General features: G+C 58.2%; 2 protein-coding genes across 2 annotated transcripts in view; one reads left to right on the top strand and one right to left on the bottom strand.

Moving 5' to 3' along the window:
• Window positions 1-12,148, top strand: part of Ptpn1 (protein tyrosine phosphatase, non-receptor type 1) — a 44,841-nt gene extending 32,693 nt beyond the window's left edge. Inside the window, exons 3-9 of the mRNA XM_013024377.1 lie at window positions 2,348-2,448; window positions 4,699-4,797; window positions 7,160-7,297; window positions 9,793-10,002; window positions 10,315-10,476; window positions 10,629-10,843; window positions 11,594-12,148. Coding sequence (XP_012879831.1) covers window positions 2,348-2,448; window positions 4,699-4,797; window positions 7,160-7,297; window positions 9,793-10,002; window positions 10,315-10,476; window positions 10,629-10,843; window positions 11,594-11,825 — 1,157 coding nt within the window. The 3' untranslated portion in view covers window positions 11,826-12,148. The remainder of the gene's footprint in view (window positions 1-2,347; window positions 2,449-4,698; window positions 4,798-7,159; window positions 7,298-9,792; window positions 10,003-10,314; window positions 10,477-10,628; window positions 10,844-11,593) is intronic.
• A 3,746-nt stretch (window positions 12,149-15,894) lies between these two features.
• Window positions 15,895-20,209, bottom strand: part of Fam65c (family with sequence similarity 65, member C) — a 25,749-nt gene continuing 21,434 nt past the window's right edge. The window contains exons 15-21 of the mRNA XM_013024306.1: window positions 19,539-19,737; window positions 19,228-19,395; window positions 18,643-18,804; window positions 18,182-18,384; window positions 17,470-17,553; window positions 16,533-16,623; window positions 15,895-16,289 (exon numbers count right to left, since the gene is read on the bottom strand). Coding sequence (XP_012879760.1) covers window positions 16,189-16,289; window positions 16,533-16,623; window positions 17,470-17,553; window positions 18,182-18,384; window positions 18,643-18,804; window positions 19,228-19,395; window positions 19,539-19,737 — 1,008 coding nt within the window. The 3' untranslated portion in view covers window positions 15,895-16,188. The remainder of the gene's footprint in view (window positions 16,290-16,532; window positions 16,624-17,469; window positions 17,554-18,181; window positions 18,385-18,642; window positions 18,805-19,227; window positions 19,396-19,538; window positions 19,738-20,209) is intronic.

The raw sequence follows: 20,209 nt of genomic DNA, 5'->3' as shown, positions 1-20,209 counted from the left end.
GGCGGCCGCGTACACAGCCTTTCCCCGGTGACTCAGCAGCAGAATTGTGCCGAACGTGGCGGGCGCCCACTGCCCCCCACTTCTGCCGCTTCTCTTCCCCACCCTTCATTCTCACAGCTGTCTTCCCAGAGATTGGTTCTCTGCCAGTGCCTTGAAAAGAAGTAACTGGACAGGTTAGGGTTTGTGGGAAGCAGGGAACTCGGGGCTGAGTTCGGGGCTGGACATCGCCAGGCCTGGTAGGCCTCAGAGGCCTGGCAGACCCCTGCAGGACCTGTAGACATTGTCCGTCTGCAAGGGCTCGCGGCCGCTGATGCCTCTCAGACAGTCGCTTCCGTTCCTGGGAACACTGAGGAATGGGCCTGGAATTGGTGCAGAGTTTGTGCCTCTCAGCCCGGTGCCTGGTGCACCTCAGCCCTGCCCCTTAGCACTGCAGCACTGCGGCGCATTATGCCCCTTTCTGATTGGCAGTAAAACAAGTCGCACTCAGCCCATCACAAGCTGCTTAGCCTGGGGTCTCACTCAGGTGTGAGTGGCGGTAAATATGGCCGCCGGGCCATCTTCAGTACCCCGCCAGGGCCTCGGGGACACTGGCTCATGCCCGGCACCCGGTGCTCTTGCTCTGGCACTCTAGGCTGTGGCCTCTCCCTTGCCCATTGTTTCAAATAGCAGCAACTCTGCTGTGGAGTTCTGTCCTGGCAGCTGGCGAGTGTGTCAGGACAGCCACTGTTCACCCTTTCCACACTCAGGATGGGTGAGGGCACAGCAGTGTTCCCTCGCCATGTTTAACTCCTTTCTCTCACTGGTTCCCCCGCCGCCCGTGCTCTCCAGCAGAAAAGTGACTTCTTGTGGGGGCTGTGGCAGAGCAGGAAGGACACCTGGGTTGGTGGTGGCCTGCTGCCCGCAGGGCTTTCCCAGGCTCGTCCAGGGCCACTTGACCTGCTCAACACACAGGATTGGCCACCCACATCTCCTGAGTGTCTCCCTTCCCGCTAACCTCTGTGATGAGGAAGGCTGTTCTACACTGAAGCTCGGCCGCATAGCACACAGCCCAGTAACTAACGTCTCCTTTTCCTGTGGCTCTCATGCAAGATGCTGTGTAAAGGAGTCACTGAACCCCACGTCCCCTGGACTGGGCCAGAAATAGAAGGAACCGCCTGCTCTTGCCACCCAGTAGGACAAGAAAATGGCTCTGGGTGACACTGCTTGAGGCAAAGTAATGATTTGGCAGGGGTGTGGGGGAGGGTTGGGGGGTGGGTATTTGGATTTTAGTTTTTTTTGTTGTTCTTTATAACCTGGGGCAGAACTTCTAAACTTGTATGCCTTCAGTGTTTTGGGCTTGGGACTGTTTCATTTTCCAGTTAAAATCTTTTAAATATCTTTTGTTCTTTGGGGTTTTGTTTTGATTTGTGGGTATATGCCTCTCCTGGGCTTGAACTCAGGGCCTGAGTATGGTCCTTGAGCTTTTGTACTCAAGGCTAGCACTCTACCACTCGAGCCACAGCTCCACTTCCAGCTTTCCAGCCAGGGCCAGTTTTGAACCATGTTCCTCAGATCTCACCCTCCTGAGTGGCAAGGATTACAGGCATGAGCCACTGGCACCTGGCTTGTTCATTTGTTGTTTTTTGTTGGTCATGGGGCTTTAACTCTGGGCTTGGGCACTGTCCCTCAGCTCTTCAGCTCAAAGAGAGCGCTACCCCTTGAGCCACAGTGCCACTTCCAGTTTTCTAGTGGTTTATTGGAGGTAAGAGTCTCACCAACTTTTCTGTCTGGGTTGACTTTGAATGGTAATCTTCAGATGTCAGCCTCCTGAATAGCTAGGATTACAGGTGTGAGCAACCAGCACCAGGCTCATTTGTTTTTCTTTTGAGGCAGGGTCTTACTCTATGGTTCAGGCTGCCCTGGAATTCTAAAGCATCAGCCTTATCTTCTCAGGTGCTGGGATTATAAGCATACACCATTGTGCTTGTCTCCTCTCCAATTGTTTTGATAATGATATATGAAAGGTTTAGCGTCACCCAAGTTCATTATACTTGAACTTCAAAAATTTCTAAAGCTTGTTTAAAGGACTTCAAGTTGAGCCAGGCTCTGGTAGCTCAAGCCTGTCATCCTAGCTACTCAGGAGGCTGAGATCTGAGAATCACAGCTCAAAGCCAGCCCAAGCAGGAAACTCCGTGAGACTTTATCTCCAACTAACCACCAGAATAACAGAAGTGGCACTATGGCTCAAGTGGTAGAGCACTCACCTTGAGCTGAAGAACTCAGGGACAGTGCCAGGTCTTCAAGTTGTGCCTGTGCCAGTGTGGACACTGACCCTCCAGCACTGACCTGAGTCTGCTTTGCCTTTCAGTTGACCACAGTCGGATCAGGCTTCATCAGGAAGATAATGACTACATCAATGCCAGCTTGATCACCATGGAGGAAGCCCAGAGGAGTTACATTCTCACCCAGGTACGCCGACGGCCCGAGCTATGTCTTCAATGGCAACCTGAATTTCAGGATGCTGCTGCCCATGCCTTCAGAGTGTGGTTTTTCATGTGCGAGAGAGTGCCACGGAAAGCAGGAAAACCTTCGAGACACTCAGTTTGGTGGCACTGGCACTGTTTCTGGGGCATGTGAAATGGGTTGCTGGGAAAGGAAGCATAAGAAAACCTGGATGAAATTGCCAGTGGTCTGTTGGCCAGGACAGCAGAGCCAGGGCCAGAGGACGGCCCGCACTGTTGGGGATTCGAGGTTTGCCCTCTAGCACTCCTACGGCTGATGGACAGGTCAGCAGAGGCTGGACATCTCTGGAAGAAAGCCAGTCAGTCTTGCCCTGAGCTCATTCCGTGCTCACTAGAGTACAGGAATGCGCGGGGAGTCGCTCGTGTGCCGGTGGCTCTCGGCACCTCTGGGAAAGGCCATGGAAGTGGCTTGTCACGGAGAGGCCACGACACTTGGAGGGGGAGGACGGAAGGCTTCCTTTTCCTCCGTTCTCTTCAGTCTTCACCTGTGCCCAGAGTTCGCCGTCACCTTTCTCTTTGGTCACCATGTGGTTTCCCGTCTCCCCCAGCCTCTCAGTGCCCACCTGGCTTGATCACAGGTGGTGGCCAAGTGTGTCCTGTGAGCCCCACACCACTTTGGGCTTCTCCACCGTGGCCCAAATCAGCCTGGAGGCTCCCATGGGTGGCACTGCGTTGGGTCTGAGGGGCAGAGGAGCATTGGTGTGGGGTGCGGGCTGTGCTGGGCTGGCCTCCAGGGCCTGACTGCTGGGGTTGATACGGAAGGAACCTCCCGAGGGTGGATCTTTGTAGGAACCCCAAGTTCCTACTGACTTCTTTCAGTTATTCGACTTTGGTTTTTATTTTTATTTATTTAATTAATTAATTTATTTATTTTTTGTCGGTCGTGGGGCTTGAACTCTGGGCCTGGGCGCTGTCCCTCAGCTCTTCAGCTCAAGGCGAGCGCTCTACCAGTTGAGCTACAGCACCACTTCCGGTTTTCTGGTGGTTTATTGGAGATAGGAGTCTCATGGTCTCTCCTGCCCGGGCTGGCTTTGAACCGAGATCCTCAGATCTCAGCCTCCTGAGTAGCTAGGATTACAGGCGTGAGCCACCAGTGCCCGGCTCGACTTTGGTTTTTAATGCCAAAGGCAACAGCATGGAGAAATTCCCATGGAAGCTCTCGTGGCTCTTCCTCGCCCCCTCGCTCTTCCTACTCAGCCCTCTCCTTCCTCCTACCACCTCATTACTTGGAACCTGTGGCACTGGGTCCATTTTCTAAGGTGGGGGCTGCTAAGCTGGGACTCTGTCTCTTCAGATCTCCCATCTCTCAGACGCATCTGACTAGGGTGGTGTGCAGAGAGCCGCAGTGTAGAGGGCCAGCCAGTGGAGTTAGGCAAAGGCCCGGTGGCCAGCCAGGTGCTGTGGACCATTCCTTGCCAGGAGCTGCCCTTCTGTTAGCTGAGGACAGGTCAGGCACGTGGTGGCTCAGGCTGGAGCACACCTGTTGGGTGAGGAGGAGAGCATGCTCAGAGAGCATGAGGCTGCCGAGGGCTGTGTGGGGGTGGGATCTGGTGATGGGGGCCTTGAACTAGAGGCACAGTGACAGCCCCACTCCTCCCAGGCAGTGCTGATAGCCCAGGTCAGCGCCAAGCTCTGGCTTCAGAGCACCCACCACTAGGTGGTGCGCTCGCTGCAAGCACCCTGAGACCAGGGCACCAAGCCCCAGGACAGCCTGTGAACCAGTCTCTTAGATCCCTTGTCTCGGGGCAAAGGCTGCAATCCAACTCATGGGTGCCTGGGAGAACGGTGCTGGCTGTCCTCCTGGACCATGCCTGCCCTTCTCAAGGTGGACGTAGCTCGTTTTCACGCAGTGGTGTCCTCATCGCACGTGGTCTTCAAGGCTGGTCTCTGTCCACACTGCCTGTCACCTATACTTGGTGGTTCTGTCCCACGTTCTACCGGTCCTCAGCTAAGAGTGGGTGGAGCCCCTCGGTGGCTGGCACAGGCTGGGAGGCAGCATCTTCCGTATGTGGTGAAAGGGACCTTTGCTGCATGCCAGAAGGCCAGACGGCTTGACAGCGGCTGCCCACTGTGCAGAGTGGGGTGGGTCCTGTGCCATCTCAGCCACCACTTGGGGCATGAGTCGGTGAGCACTGGGGGCACTGGCATCCCCTCACCACCCATGTCTCCCACGTCACGGGGCATCTTGTGTTTGCAGGGCCCTCTGCCGAACACGTGTGGGCACTTCTGGGAGATGGTGTGGGAGCAGAAGAGCAGGGGCGTGGTCATGCTGAACCGCGTGATGGAGAAAGGGTCGGTAAGTCTACTGGGCCGTCCGTGTGTCCATCCAGAAGCCACCATCGCGCCCGACCTTCCTCCTCTTCCTCGCTTTATCCTCCCTGTGCGGGATAGCTTTGGTTTTAAAAATGGAATGAAGCAGAACATAGATACACTTGTTATAAACAGGCAGATTATGTGAAAAAGGGAGAGAAAAGTAGACTTGGTCTTGGCCCTAGCCAGGCCTCCCGGAAGTCAGCTGTCTCTTCCTCACCTGCGCTTCTCACCACAGCCCCCGTGCCATGGACTTGGGCATCGCTGCTCTGCAGAACCTTCTGGTTGTACCACCCAAGGCTGACCATGAGTAGCCACAGGTTGGCGTGGTCTTTCCCCAGGGAGCCACGGCTGCTTGGATCTGTTGCCGTTTAGCGTGAGAGGTGGCAGCGTCCTAGTCTGCCTTCCTCTGTCTGTGAGTGGGTGCGAGGGCCATGTGTGCTGTGGAACCCACGTTTTCAACTCTGCATCAACATTGTCACCCACAGAAGGGCTGGCAGTGTCCCCGCTCATCTGCCAGCAAACTGTCCCCACAGCCTGTGGGAAAGCCTGCCTGCAGCTCCCATAAATGTGTGGGGCTCCCCGTCCCCTCTTTGTACACAGGGCAAGATGCACACTAGCCATTACCTTGCCGGGCCTTGCACTTCCCAAAAGCCAGCTCTGCAGACAGGGTCAGCCAAATGCCCTGATCTTCACTGGCTTGCTCTTTAAGTTGATTCTGGACCTGTTGGCTAGGCTGGTGCTGTTGTCCAGGTGGGAGTGAGCTGGGGAGCTTAGCTTGACCTAGAGCGCGACCCAGGCTTCTTACCCTTACACTTAGACTTACACAGACACAGATGGGAGACTGGGCCCACACTTCCCTCTCGGACTCTTCTCTTGGTTCCCTGAGTTGGTTGGTCATTGGGAGAAGACCAGTTCTCTGTCAGAGAGCTACGGGGCAACTCCTGTGGGCTCTTCTTCAGATGCTCTGGCTGTTTGGAAAGCTCCCAGGATGTGCTAGCATCTGTCTTAGTGGCAGAAACAACTGCTGGGGACCAGGCAACATTGGCTGTGCCAACCAAACAAGGCCCTGGTTAGGTCCCAGTGGTAGGCTGCTTTCCAGGAAGAGCTGGGCTCTTTGCAGTGGGGAACTGAAAGTGGTGATCTCCTGCCCTTTCTTTCTTACATTTTCTGTGTTTAAAACAAAAATTCCTATAGGCAGCGACAGAGCAGAGCTTGTTCCTATAGATGCCTAGTTAAACACTAGTTGATGGATGTACATGTGGTCTGGTTGTCCCTGGGTCACGGAAGGTGGTCAAACTTCTTTGCACTTCTAGAAGTTAGTGCTCCCTGGGGAGGGCTTGAACAGCTCATCTGCCCTTTTTTGGTAGTAGCGGAATTTGAGCACAGGATCTCAATACTTGCTAGGCAGACAGGTGCTCTATCACTTGAGCCATGCCCCTTGTTAGGGAAAATCTTTTTTCATGTGTGCCATTCCTAGAGCTTGAACTCAGGGCCTAGATGCTTTTGTGCTCAAGGTTAGTACTCTAACAACTTGATCCACAGCTCTGCTTCAGGATTTGTATTGGTAGTTAATTGGAGATCAGCGTCTCATGGACTTTACTACCCAGGCTGGCTTTGAACCTTGATCCTCAGATCTCAGCCTCCTGGGTAACTAGGATTATAGGTGGGAGCCACTGGAGCCTGGCTTGGGGAGAACCTTAAACCTCTTTGGTCTCCTGTCAGGGCATGCTGTCAGTCCCTCTCCCTCCGACTCCAACAGCGCTTCCTGGCCACCACCATCTTTGTCTGGATAGCCATCTATGAGCAGAGGAAAGCATGCCCCCAAATTGGAGTTCACTGTCCCTGTTTAAACTTCAAATGAACCAAATCTTTGGGTTTGTTTGTTTCAAAGAAAATCTTAATGATCACCATTGAAGTCCAGATAATTCTGAACTTATAAAAAACCTACCACAGATATGTTTTGAGAAGTTAAACTAAACCAGGATGGGAGGGTGAGCCTGCTCCTCCCAGCCACCTCTGAGCAGGTCAGAGTTCCCGGCATCCTTTGCCGGTATCCCTCAGCCTTTGTGAAGGCTCCCTCAGCCCATCCAGCCCCTTCTCCCTTGCCTATGGACTTCCTTGGGGGTAAAGCTCAGATGGCCTGGCAGTGAAGGAGGAGGCCACATGAGCCTCTGGCCAGGGGCAAGCCCTGTGCCATGTGGCTGGCAGGCGCGGCCGGGTGGAAGGTCTGGCCTCTGTCTGTGCGGCAGACAGGACGGGGGCTGCGGCCTCAGTTCCTGCAGTGCTCACCACTGTCTCAGCACAACAGTTTCTTGCCCAGTAACCAAACTTCTTTCCTCTTCTAGTTAAAATGTGCCCAGTACTGGCCACAGAAGGAAGAAAAAGAGATGATCTTTGATGACACGAATTTGAAATTGACATTGATCTCTGAAGACATCAAGTCATACTACACGGTCCGCCAGTTAGAGTTGGAAAACCTGACAGTGAGTGCGGTGGGTCCTTCCCTGCCCTGCGGCCTGGGGTGTTACCTGTTGCAACGATCCTGCCCAAGAGAAGAGAGGTCTGGGCACTAACTGAGCCTGAGAACACCTGTTCTCACCTGGAAATGGTCCTCTTCCCCCCACCCCTCCCCATGCATGGGGGACCGAACAGGTCCCTGAAGGGAAATGCTAGCGGAACACATGGCCTTCCTGGCCTGTGGTCCGGGGTCTCCACCTGAAGATGCGCTGTCTCCCCACGGTCTCCAGTGTCCTGGGGGTATTTGCTGTGTGGACATTCGTGATACATTAGTGACAGGGCCTGTGCCCAGCCATGGCACCACAAGAGGCACAGGGGCCGCCGCCGGAGCCAGGCCTTCACCTGCAGTGTCTCCATTTCCTCGTCTGTCAGACTGGGGCTCACAGGGGCCTCAGAGTCCACACGGGGAGAGGCAGCGGGAACAGTCCAGAAACCAGTCTGTGGGAGCGTGGGGGTGCCAGGGCTGCTGCACCCTGCCAGGCGGTGCTGCATGGCCTTAGCAGGGCCCACAGAGGCCTGGCAGGAAGGGGACAACCAGGATGAGCCCTTTTTTTCCTGTCCTGGGCTTGAACTCTGGGCCTGGGCACTATCCCTACCATGTGAGCCACAACACCACTTCTGGCTTTTTCTGAGTAATTTACTGGAGATTAGTTTCCTGCCCAGATTGGCATCGAACAGTGATCCTCAGATCTCAGCCTCCTGAATAGCTGGGATTTAGAGGTGTGAGCACCCAGCACCCAGTGGGAAGGAGCCTTTCAGCTGCCTGACTGCCCACTGCCTGCTGGGGCAAACAGGATCCACGGCACGAGATCATTGCGGCTAGGCAAAGCAAACACCAGAAGCTCTGAGAGGTGTTTGTTGGTTGTTTTTTTGTTTGTTTTGTCAGTTGTGGGGCTTGAACTCTGGGTTTGGGTGCTGTCCCTGTGCTCTTCAGTTCAAGGTGAGCACTCTACCACTTAAGCCACAGTGCCACTTCTGGTTTTCTGGTGGTTAGTTGGAGATAAGAGTCTCACGGACTTTGCTGCCCTGGCTGGCTTTTTGTTTTGTTGTTTTGTTTGCCAGTCCTGGCGCTTGAACTCAGGCTGGCCACTGTCCCTGAACTTCTTTTGCTCAAAGCTAGTACTCTACCACTTGAGCCACAGCACCACTTCCGGCTTTTTCTGTATATGTGGTGTTAGGAATTGAACCCAGGACTTCATGCATCTAGGCAAGCACTCTACCATTTAGCCACATTCCCAGCCCATTGTTGGTTGCTTCTAAGACAGGTCTGGCTGTGCAGCTCGCACTGGCCTAGTACTCACAATGTTACTGCCTTGGCCTCAACAAGTGCTGGGCTTAAAACGTGTACCCCCACACCTGGCCACTCGTAGGGTTCTGATTGCCCAGTAACTTAGTCATTAAAGGTCTTTCTCAGCTATGATGACTACTGATGCTTGGGCCTCGCAGAGGCTTTGTGAATGAGGCCAGGCTCGGGAGGCTGCAAGGGCTCTTTCAGGTCTTGAAAGAAGACTGGAGTTCGTTCTTTCTTCATTTCCAGTCTTTAAAATCTGTTTCCAGTACTTTCTTCCCTGCCCCCAGGAAAATAGTCACAGCATTCTCCCTTGTGGAGTCCTTTTGTAGTAAGAAGAGAGGGACTGCCTCTCCACGCTGCAGATGAGGTCTCTGCGCGAAGCTGGTCATGTCCAACAGGCCCGGGTTAGCGATTCTTCTGTGAGATGGGCGGTGCCTGGGCCCAGCACCGTGGCAGGCACTTGGTAGACAGAGGGGCAGGTGGTTTGTAAGCAGGCCAGTGGCTTACAGCACGGCATTTTGGGCTGCACTGCAGGGAGGACAGGGCAGGCCCAGGGCTCGGTCCTCCCAGCACCTTGGGGCCTTGCTCTCCATGTGCACCATATGGGTTTCTGGAAAGGTAGAGGATGGGGCAGAGTGGACGCAGCACTCTGCACTTAGGACAGAGGTCCCGCACCCCTGACTGGGCTCCCGCAGCCTCGGTTCGCTGGAAACCGCAGGTGCGGTGTGGGCCCCGGAGGTAGGCAGTGTCGCCAGGGCCTGCTGTGGTCATGTCTCCTGTGTGCTGAGTGCCACAGTGCAGCCCCACCTCAGAGACGGCTTTCCTGTGAAAAGTCCCAGTGGTCTTGGAGCCTGAGTGACCCAAGGCCAGTGCCCCAGTGCAGTCCCTTCCTTCCTCTGGGGATCCTGTGGGTGGCACCGAGGGTCATCGTGACCTGTGAGGCGCTGCGTGTGAGAGATGGAGCGCGCGTGGGGCCACCAGGAGGTCGAGGCAGAAGCAGCTGCAGATTCACGTCGGGCACTTGCCTGGCACCTGGCGCAGCCTGTGCCTGGGTGTGAGGAGTGTGAGCCCACAGTCACCCGGCGGGGCCCCACGCGCGCAGGCCTGCGTGGGGAAGCAGTGGACTGCGCAGATGGTTCTCCTCCCTCACTCGTATTTTTTCTCTTCCAGACGCGAGAGACTCGAGAGATCTTACATTTCCACTATACCACGTGGCCTGACTTTGGAGTCCCGGAATCGCCAGCATCCTTCCTGAACTTTCTTTTCAAAGTCCGGGAGTCGGGGTCTCTGAACCCCGAGCACGGCCCGGTGGTGGTGCACTGCAGTGCTGGCATCGGCAGGTCGGGAACCTTCTGCCTGGCCGACACGTGCCTCTTGCTGGTGAGTGGGGGAGGGGTGGGCGTGCAGCGGCCCCACCCTGCAGCCTGGCTGCCCCTCAGGAGACACGTGGCCTTGACCTTGCTGCCCTGCCCCCCATCCGCCTTAGGCCTGGCACGGTCCCCGGGTTAACAGGGATCCATAGTCACAGCCCCCTTGCGCTGGTTCGCAGCTCCCCAGCCCCGGGTGCCGAGGGGCCAGTTGGGCTGCGTCTCTTAGGTTTCCAGGCTCCCTGCCTGCAGCACTGGTTTTCCTGGGTGGTAAGTCTCTGCTGGAGAGTTACGCCAGCTGAACACATCCACTCTCTGCTTCCAGATGGACAAGAGGAAGGAGCCATCCTCAGTGGACATCAAGCAAGTGCTGCTGGAAATGAGGAAGTTCCGGATGGGCCTGATCCAGACGGCCGACCAGCTGCGCTTCTCCTACCTGGCGGTGATCGAAGGCGCCAAGTTCATCATGGGAGACGCCTCGGTGCAGGTGTGCGCCGCCCTGCTTCAGTCCGCTGCAGCGATTCTCAGGGTGGTGTGGTGGAATCGCAGGCGGGCTGGCTAGGCAAGCGTCTGGCCACTGAGCCCTACGTCCATGCTGGTCAGTACTGTCCACTCATGGCCTTGCCCTTCTCTTCCCAGGATCAGTGGAAGGAGCTCTCCCACGAGGACCTGGACCCCCCGCCCGAGCACGTGCCCCCACCCCCCCGGCCCCCTAAACGAATCCTGGAACCACACAATGGGAAATGCAAGGAGTTCTTTGCTACCCAGCAGTGGGTAAAGGGTGAGATGGAGGAGGACAGGCCCAGCAAGGAAGAAGCCAGCACCCTCCTAAACGCCCCCTACAGCTTGGACAGGTAATGCACGAGGGGCTCCGTGAGGCAAAGGGAAATGAGGTTCCATTCCAGAAGCACGCTGGCACTGACAAACTATGGCACAGCCTCCCCTTGGCAAGTAGCGCTCCCAACCTGGTGGGTTCTATCGCCACCTTGTGGCGGTGGCTGGAATCGGGCTCAGCCTGGCTGCCCGCCATGACAATGCCCATCCACAGTCCTCCTGACGGCGTACTTCAGTCCCCACAGGAAACTTTTCATGCACTCCTGATTAAATTTCATTTTGCCTCCTGGCACTAATTGAGTGCCCATTGATGCCCCATGATCTATGGCGTAGACCATGGTGTTGGGAAAGGCGAGCTCGGGGTGCTCGGTAGGAGTGGCGGTGGTCAGGGAAGGCAGCCACGGGAGGTGACTGGCGCGTCGTGGGTAGCAGCGAGCCCCGTCCCGGGCCCTCCGTTCTGGAGGGCAGTTCTCAGGCTGCGAGCAGCAGCCAGGGAGGTAGCTGAGTGCCCGTGGCAGCCTTTGTAGGTGAGAAACCTGAGACAGCTGGGTGTTTGCTGCACTGAGAGCCAGGCGCACGCCGTGCCCACCAGTGCCTCGACCGGACTGGTCCTCATGGCAGCCAAGCACCCAGGCTCCTGGGGGCCTGCCGTGGCATAGGTACTGCCCGAGGTACCGTCGCGACCGTTGTTCCCAGCATTCTTCCATGATGAGAGTGTCCTTGGCGTCCGTGTTCCCCAGGTGAGTAACCCTCCACCCCTCGTCCCGCAGCACACGGCAAGACACTGAAGTTAGAAAGCGGATTGCGGGCGGCGGGCCGCGAGGCCCCCAGGCAGCCTTCCCCGACAAGACAGAGCTGTCTCCACCCCACGAGGAGGAGGACGCAGAGCAGCGGCCACCAGGCCACGCACCAACTCCCTGGAAGCCCTTCCTGGTCCACATGTGCATGGCCACGGTCCTCACAGCGGGCGCATACCTCTGCTACAGGGTGTGTTTTCACTGACCGGCGTGTGGCTGGCGCATGTGCACGAGGCACCGGCGCAGCCCGGTGGTGGGATTTGGTTCTGTGGAGCATCTGAGCCAGTCTCAGAAGAAACAGGTTGCAAGTTCAATAGTCCGCAGCAGCGGAAGGGCTACCCCGAGAACGGAGGACTCTGCACTGGGGTCAAGGAGCCCTGTGGTCCCAAGAATATAAGAGTCTAATCTCAGGGCCTTAACCTATTCAGGAGTAAGTAGAGAAAATGCCAAATACGTCTGTCTGTCTGTTTCTCCCTCTCCGTCTCTCTCTTAAACTTTTTTTTTCCTTTTATTTTGGTTTGTTTTTGGAAAAAAATGCAGAATTACAACACATTGTTGTTTTTAACCTTTATATATATATGTATGTGTGTGTGTGTGTATATATATATATACATATATATATATATATATATATAAACAGCTTTTTTTTATTTCTGAAGACTAGGCACTTACGACTTTCTCGTACAGGAGGTGGTGTAGCCAGATTTGTATTTGATTCCTGGGAAAGAATCCCAAACTTGATGAATGTCTGCTCCCTCGGAGAGGAGGCCCCTCCCCCCAGCCCGTGCACGCACCACCTGCTCTCCCCGCTCTCCCCGCCCTCCCTGGCTGAGAAGGGGAGCCATGGAGGCCGGGCCGGCCTCTGCGCTGCTGTCCCCAGTGCACGTGCACCTCCCTCCCGGCAGCCGCAGCAGAACGCGCCCCGCTCTCCCTCACGGAGGAGACGATCTCGGAGGGCATGGAGACACAGACTTTTTCCCTTAGGGGCAGTGTTTGCAGGTGGCGGTTACTGTTTAAAAATGCAAACCACGAAGCCCCTCGCACTGTGGAGGTTAGTGTCGCCCTTGCGTTGTGGCTCTGGGGCGTGGCCACGTTCGGATTCAGCCTGACCCTCCACTGCCCACCTCGGCCCCTACTGCCCTGCCCGCTCTGCCCTGCAGGTGCGGCCGCCAGCCAGTGCAGGGAGCAGAGAGCCTGGAAGGGTGCTTGTGCTCCCCCCAATTGCGTCCCCCAAGTCTTCCCCTCCTCCTCTTTCAGTACCAAATCCTTCACTCTGTGAGGAGGGCGCAGAGGCATGCGGCCGCTCCAGTCTTGGGGCTCCCCACACCGAGTGCTGCTGCGGTGGCACGCCCCAAGTGGGTGGCAGCCAGCACCCCCCCACCCCACGCAGCCTGTGTGCTGTAAGCCTGTCCGCTCTGTATTTATTTTTAATGTTTCCCCCAAAGGCATCCGTACCGCACTAGCGTTTTTGGAAGTACTGAGGCGTTTTTTGCGCCAGGGCTTTTTGCAGTACGGTAATGACGAAATCCTCAGGTGGCGCCGTGGTCTCGTGGATCTGGCACGTGGGGACTGGGCACGGTGTGTGCCGTCTGGGGGCTGTGTCCTCGTCTGGGTTAGCTGCTGGAAGCTGGTTCTCGAGTGCGGTCCTTGTTCTCGAATGCCCGGCCTGGCCTCGTGCCGGGTGCGGAACGAGCGCTGACTCCTGCTTCCTGCTGAGCCCTGGCACGGCCCCTTATGTGGCCCATTATGTGGCTGTGGCCCTGGGCCGCCACTTAAGGAGCCATCCTTCACCCATGAGCCATGACACGGGCCTGAGTCTTGGCGTGATACTCCGGTGACTTCCCGCGAGGCCTGGCCTGGCTCTACGGATACTCAAGACATTCCACGGGTGTGGCCAGCCCTGCTCACACCTACGCTCTTGGACAGAAGCAGGACCCCCACTCGGGTCCCAGCATCCTCTTCCACATCCACGCCTTCTGGAGCTGAGCAGGTTGGACGCCAGGCGGCCGCAGGAAGCGCCCGGTGCCAGCCTGCCAGCCACTGCCATCTCCGCCCCGGCCCGCGGGGACCGACGGTGCTCGCCACTGGCTGCCTGACAGCACGGCGGCCACGGCTCCCAGCTGCACCTGCTCTCGCCAGCATTTCACGTTTTGCCTTTCCCATGGGAGAAGCCGTCCAGAGCGACCCTGGGGAGCGGGGCTGTCCCCGCAGAGCCCAGGCCGCCCGGGAGGCTCTGTGCGCGTGTCCGGCAGCCCGTCCACCCGTGGAAGGGAGGGAGCGAGCTGCTCCGCTAGATGCCTTACGCGGTATTTACTCATCAGGCCTTGCCTCTTCCAGTGGCCGGGGAATAAACCGTTTTTACAGACATAGACTAAAAACAGCCAGGTGTTTCCAGGTGGGTGTGGACTGGGTGCATGCCGGGTGGGGTGGCTCAGGTTCTTCTGTGACCTCACGGAACCGTCACTTGTACCGGTTCCCAACTCGCCATGTAAACAATGGGTTTGCATTTTAGTTGCAACAATAAATTTTTTTCTAAAGAACACAGACTTGGTGCCTCCATTTCTCCCGCTGTGGAGCTGAGTCGGGCGGGTCTGTAATCTGCGCCCCCCCCCCCCCCCGTCCCACAGGGCCCAGGGGCTCACCGCTGCAGCCGGCCTCCGCCCTGCCCCCGGCGACCTGCCCCCCGCGCCCTGCCCCTCGGCGCCCTGCCCCTCCCCCCGCGCCCTGCCCCTCGGCGCCCTGCCGGGGCTTGGGCTCAGGGAAGCTGCTGGACGAACAATTCCCCTAACCCGTCAGCCGCCAGACACAGTGTGGTACCCCTGATCAGAAACGAAAGTGAGCACAAAAACTGTGGTACTTCTGTGTACACAATTCACTGTGCATCCTTCAAAGTGATGTGTGTGAATGTGTGCACACATTTGTGTGTGTGTGTGCGCGTGTGCATGTGCCAGTCCTAGGACTTGAACTCAGGGTATCAGTACTGTCCCTGAGCTTTTGTGTTCAGGGCTAGCGCTCTACCACTTCAGCCACAGCTCCACTTCCGGCTTTTGTGGTATTTCAATTGGAGATTAAAGAGTCTCATGGACTTCCCTGCTTGGGCTGGCTTTGAACTGCAGTCCTTAAATCTCAGTCTCCCGAGTAGCTAGGATGAGATGACAGGTGTGAGCCATTGGCTCCAAAGTGATTCTATTCACTTCCTGTTTTGGAGTGACTTCTGCTTTGCACGCAGCCTCACTGTGGCCACAGCGCCCAGCAGACACAGGTGGCAGCCCGTACCCACGGTCCTGCCAGGTGTCCCATGCAAACTGGCACCTAAGCAAGGAACAGGAGGAGAACCACCAGTGTGGAGAACCGGCTTCTGACACGGGATAGATATGCTGTGAGGCAGAGGCCACTCGCCAGACACCCCCGGGAGAGGCTGGGAGCCTGGCACACACAGCCAGTCCTGGGCACAGCACCAGACAGCCCCCCACTCCCTCGCATTCTCTGCGCTTCAGGCAAAACAAAGTATCTGTGAAAATTGCTTTTAATGGAAATTTCAGAGCACAGGCCATAGAACAAATAAATATTAAAGCAGAACACAGTACATGGCACATAGAAGCAGAAAAATGAAAATGTTGCAAAGCTCAGCCACGCCATGGGGAGCAGCCGTCCCAGCCCGGGCTGGCTCTGCATGGTGAACAGACGCTGCGGGACGTGGCTTTATCATTAAAAAAAAAAAATACATTTACTGGGAATGGTGTTTGTTTAAAGCTACAGTCTGGCGTGAGGTGGGCCTGAGTGCTAGAGAGCCCGCCCAGCAAGCCCCGGCCCGGCCCGTTCAATCCCTGGTACTGCCAATAAATAAATAGAAGGCAAGGAAAAGCTATGCTCTGGCAAAGTCTTGCAAACCAGTGCTGTCTCTAGGAGCCCTGGGTTTCTTTAGCCAGCCTCAGCCATGTGGCGGCGGTGTTGGCCTGTGTGTTCAAAGGGGCCAGAATCAAGCCGCCGGTCCCCGCCTGGGAAGCCCAGGCCCCCGCCTGGGAAACCCAGGCCCCTTGTCCGTGTCATGTCTTCCATCTTCGCGCTACCGGCACACTTCACTGCGTATGGGCCATAGCCTGGCTGCAGTGTGGCTTGTACAGACCCCAGGACCTTGGCTTCACACCCCCACCCAAACTCTCCAAGGGGACAGTTGGCTGCTGTTGAAGCCACTTGAGCTACCAAAGCATCGTAGACGCGGGGCTGGCCTGCGGGCCGGGCGCGGCCGCCTCACCCCGGTGGGTATTAAGCAGGCAGCCCCGAGCCGTGACGTGCAGGGAGGCTCGTGCTCCACATGCTCTGCCTTGGCGTCTTTATGCAGATCTCCACCAGCCTGGGCCTGGCACCTGGCAAGCCACACACACTCAGAGAGGCAAAAGCGTCCAGGACTCGCTGAAGCCAGCCACTTCGGAGGCACCGCGTGCACCCCTTTTCCTGCTCCACAAAAAGCTCCATTTGTGCCCTGGGACTTGCTACCAGCCAGCTGCCCTGGCCAGGCCCCGGGTGGAGACCGGATGGCGGCAAGGAAGCCACACCAGCCAAGACCTTTAAAAGACCGTGATCTCCACCTCGGCGTCCTGGTTGCAGAGTCCTCCCTGCAGTGAGCGGAGCTTGTCCATCTTCTCGAAAGCCCAGCGCCCTTTCTCTCCTGACACAGAAGGCTCACATTACTGGACGTCCCCACCACCGTGTCCTGCTCTGCCGGACCCTAGTGTGGCCCCGCTGCTCGAGCGCCAGGGGACCCCCACCCAGCCGGGCCCCACACCTGGGCGGCTGCCTGTGACAGCTGTGGCCAGCTGTGGCCAGGCGGCACCCTCGGGCAGGCGCGGTGCAAAGCCCCCTCCCACGAGTCCCCGCGCTTCCCCCTGGGAATCCCGAACCCCTGCCTCACCAAAGGACAGCGTGGCTTCCCGCGCTGCTGCTCGTACGGCCTCCAGGTCCGACTGGCACAGGCTGGCAATCTGATCCACGCTCTCCGTGCCCTGTGGGAAGAGGACAGGTCTGCTGGGAGCGTTTTGCCTTCTTTTGAGCCCAGGCTGGCTTCTGCGCCAGCCTTCCAAGCGCTGGGGTCATGGCGGGGTCACGGCGAGGTGAGAATGAGCACTCTGCACCCCCTGGGCCCCGCAGGCTCCCAGCATTGACCCCGCCCTCCTGGCCTTGGCTCTTGCGCCCTGCAGCGCCCTCTGCTGGCCCCGCGTGGCTGGACACCCGTCAGAGGCAGGCCGCCTACGTCCGCTGGGTTTTATCTGTGTGCAGCAGCCTTGGTGTTTTAGAGTAAACTGCCGGTGAGGCAGGCAGCCCCTCACATCGGGGTGTGCAGGTGCGGGGAGCAGAGGGTCAGGTCCTGTACAGGCATAGGTCAGAGGCCCATGCTGTGTGCACAGCGCTGATGGGGTCATTGGGGAGCAGGAAGGGTGGGGGATAATGGCTGGTTGCTCACGTGTCATAAAATGAGGTCACACTGGGCCCCAGGTGCCTGCACAACCCCGTTCTTTATGTTCACTTGTTAAACTGCCCAATGCCATCATAGGTTTAAATGCCCACACTCTCCACCAGCAAAAAGGACACGAGCCAAAACACCAGCCGGCGCTCGGCCCGGTGGGCGTGGTTCCAGGGGCTCACTTTACTTTTTTTTTAACTTTTGCCGGTTATACTTGCAAGCACTTGGGAAGGCCCCCGCTCCTTGGCCTTCGCCGCCGGAGGTGAGGCGCACAAGCCACTCATCGCCTTTGCAGTTAGGCTGGCAGGGCCGCTAGCAACCTGACGTCCATACCTTAGTGTCAGCCCCAGGATGGCTCCCTCCATTCAGCCAGGACGCTGGGACTCACCCTGAGCTGCTGGAGCGCCACACACGCAGCCTGCTGGAGCTTCGGGTCTCTGTCAGCCAGGGCATTGGTGTAGAAGATCAGAGCCTGGGAGGGGAGGGGAGGGGAGGGGAGGGAAGGGGAGAGGAAGGGCATGAGAGAAGGCAGAGGGCATGGCGGGGGCCTCCAGCCTGCATCCTCTGGGCATAAGCGGGGAGGGGAACCGTGCTCTGTCCAACTTAAAAGTGCCTTGTGTGGCATGTGGGTGTGGTACGCGGCTCTGTCTAATGTGTGTTCAGCCTCCACACCGAGTCTAAGGCCCCAAAGAACAGCTGGCAGTGAGGCTGGAGACCCCCGGGTCTGGGGTTACCCCTCCTCCCCTACCCCCCAGCCTGGGCAGAAAAGTCTACAAGAATCATCTCTAAACCACTCAAAAAGGCCAAAGTGAGGCTGTGGCTCAAGTGGTAGAGTACTATCCTTGAGCAAAAAGGTCAGGACAGTGCCCAGGCCCTGAGTTCAAGCCTCAGGACCAGCACACACAAAGTTAACAGGACCAAGAGAACGCGAGATACCGCGCAGGTGACATCTCAATGAGGTCGCAACGGCTACTGTGGTTCTGTGGCACTCAGAGTGGCCTGGCACTTCAAGCCAGATCCAATCCTGTCCCTAGGCCCCAACCTCCATGGGTGCTGCCCTGGCCCCTGCCTTGGGCGTCTGTGCCTTGGTGCCCCATCACCTTTTCCCGGAAGCTTCTGTTGGCGGCGGCCCCGGCCAGGCGCGCCCTGGCCGCCCGGCATAACTTTGGGCGCCCGTCCAGCTGCAGCAGGGCCCAGGCGTGCAGGGTCTGGGGCAGGGGCTGGAGCCGGCCCAGCCGCTTGCCCTGCAGCTTCCGGAGGGCCCGGGCCTGCCCTGCCCAGCGCAGCTCCTCCACCAGCACCACTGCAGGACAGCGGGGGAGGGGGGCAGGCTGTGGGTGGGACAGGCAGGGTCCCCAAGGGTGCTCAAAACCACCACTAAACTTCCAGGCTGGCAGCCAGTACCCACTGCCCCCCAGCCCTGATCACGGTGCTTTTGAAAACCACCCCGTCCCCTCCCCCCCCACTAGTCCCCCCCACCACTCTACCCCCAGCTAGACACGATGTCCAAGTCACCGGAGCATGGCGCTGAGCAGCTCCCGAACCCCCGCCTGGCCCCTACCTTCCTTGGTGAGCTGGGCCAGGTGCTTGTCCAGCTCGGAGACACGCTGCCTCTGCAGGTAGCCGTGGAACTGGAACCAGGTGATCGTGCACTGCTCCGGCAGGCCGGCCGTGGGCAGCAGCCCACTGCAGCTGACCACCTGCTCCAAGAGCCTGTGGCACACTGGCCCAAGCGAGCCAGAAGGGGAAACTGAGTCCTCATCCAGCCGCTGAGTGGAGAAGGCTTTCTAATAGCAACCCCGTGGCCTGACCACCGGGCTGCCGGCCACACACAAGCTGTCTGCCACGCTGGACGTGGCCAGTGCTGAGAGCTGCCCCCGCCCCGCAGAGGAAACTGCTGCGGCTGGCCCCTGGAAAGTGCAGCCAGCACTTCAGGACCCGGATGGCACAATGCCCGCTGCCTGCGCCCCTCCTGGCATCCCTGACCCTTTTAAGGCTCAGGCAGGGGGCGGGGACTGTCTCTGGAGTTGGCACTTCTGGGCATTTGGGGGCCCGGCCTGGCACTGCGGGCCCTGGCACAGGCGGACAGCAAGACTACCGTCCCTGTGCCCCGGGCCTGCCCTGCGTGGGATGGGCGGGGTCGCACCTATCTCCAGCTGTCCCGGGTACTTTCCGCGCACACGCACTCGGGGCAGGATGGTCTTCTTGAGCTGGCTCAGGAGCATGAGAGCCGGGCAGGACAGCACATGGCCAGGCCGCGTGCAGCCCCGCCACAGCAGCAACCAGTCCTTCCGGCACCAGGCCTGCGGGATGACTGAGAGCAGATTCAGAAGCCTGAGGCTGGGCGAGAACCAGCCACCACACCACGGCCCCGGACAGGCTCCTTCCTAGGAGCCCCATCCTAGTGGGGAAGGGAGGCTCTGGGCGTTCGCCGCCGGCCCGTGCGCAGCGACTTACTCTCTTCCACACTCATGGCCGTGCCGACCTTCTCAAAGTCAAGGTCAGCAAGCACCTCCAGGACCTGCCTCTGCTGCTCCGCTTCTTCCAGAAGGTAGTCGTGGACCAGTGCTGACAAGTTAGGGGAGGCGAGTTTCTGGAAGGAGCCCAGGGTGCCCCGGTTACCAGGGAACGCCCTCGAGGACAGCCAGGCCGGGCCCTAGAGCCGGGGGGGGGGGGGGGGGGGAGGCCGCCAGGGCCACTTTCTCATCAGAAGGGGCTCAGTTCCCAGGAGGACATTGAAAAGCAGAGCCAGAGAAAGGCGAGAGGGGATGGGATGGCATTTGAACCCCTGGACACGGCCGGACCTGAAGCCCGTCAGTCCAGGCCCTAAGTACCGCGAGCCACTACATTTTCCTTTTGGTGGAGCCCGTTTGGGCTGAGGTTCCGGCATCTACAAATGAACACAGCAGCCGAGGGGGGGTACACAAAGTCACATGACCCCTCCCCCAGACCTGGTCTGCACCTGCAGCTCCCACAGGGGGACTTCAAGGTCATCGGCCCAGAGGTGGACCAAGGCAGCTTGCACCAAATGTCCACTACCTTTGTAGCAAAAGCCTCCCAGCGCCCAGGCCCTCCCAGCCCCGCCCACCGACGCGGCCCCGCCCACCGACGCGGCCCCGCCCACCGAC

This window comes from Dipodomys ordii, unplaced genomic scaffold (genome assembly GCF_000151885.1).
Source record: "Dipodomys ordii isolate 6190 unplaced genomic scaffold, Dord_2.0 Scaffold75, whole genome shotgun sequence".
Taxonomy (NCBI): Eukaryota; Metazoa; Chordata; class Mammalia; order Rodentia; family Heteromyidae; genus Dipodomys; species Dipodomys ordii.
The sequence above is the reverse complement of the archived record's forward strand: the minus strand, read 5'-3'. Positions and strand labels throughout refer to the sequence as shown.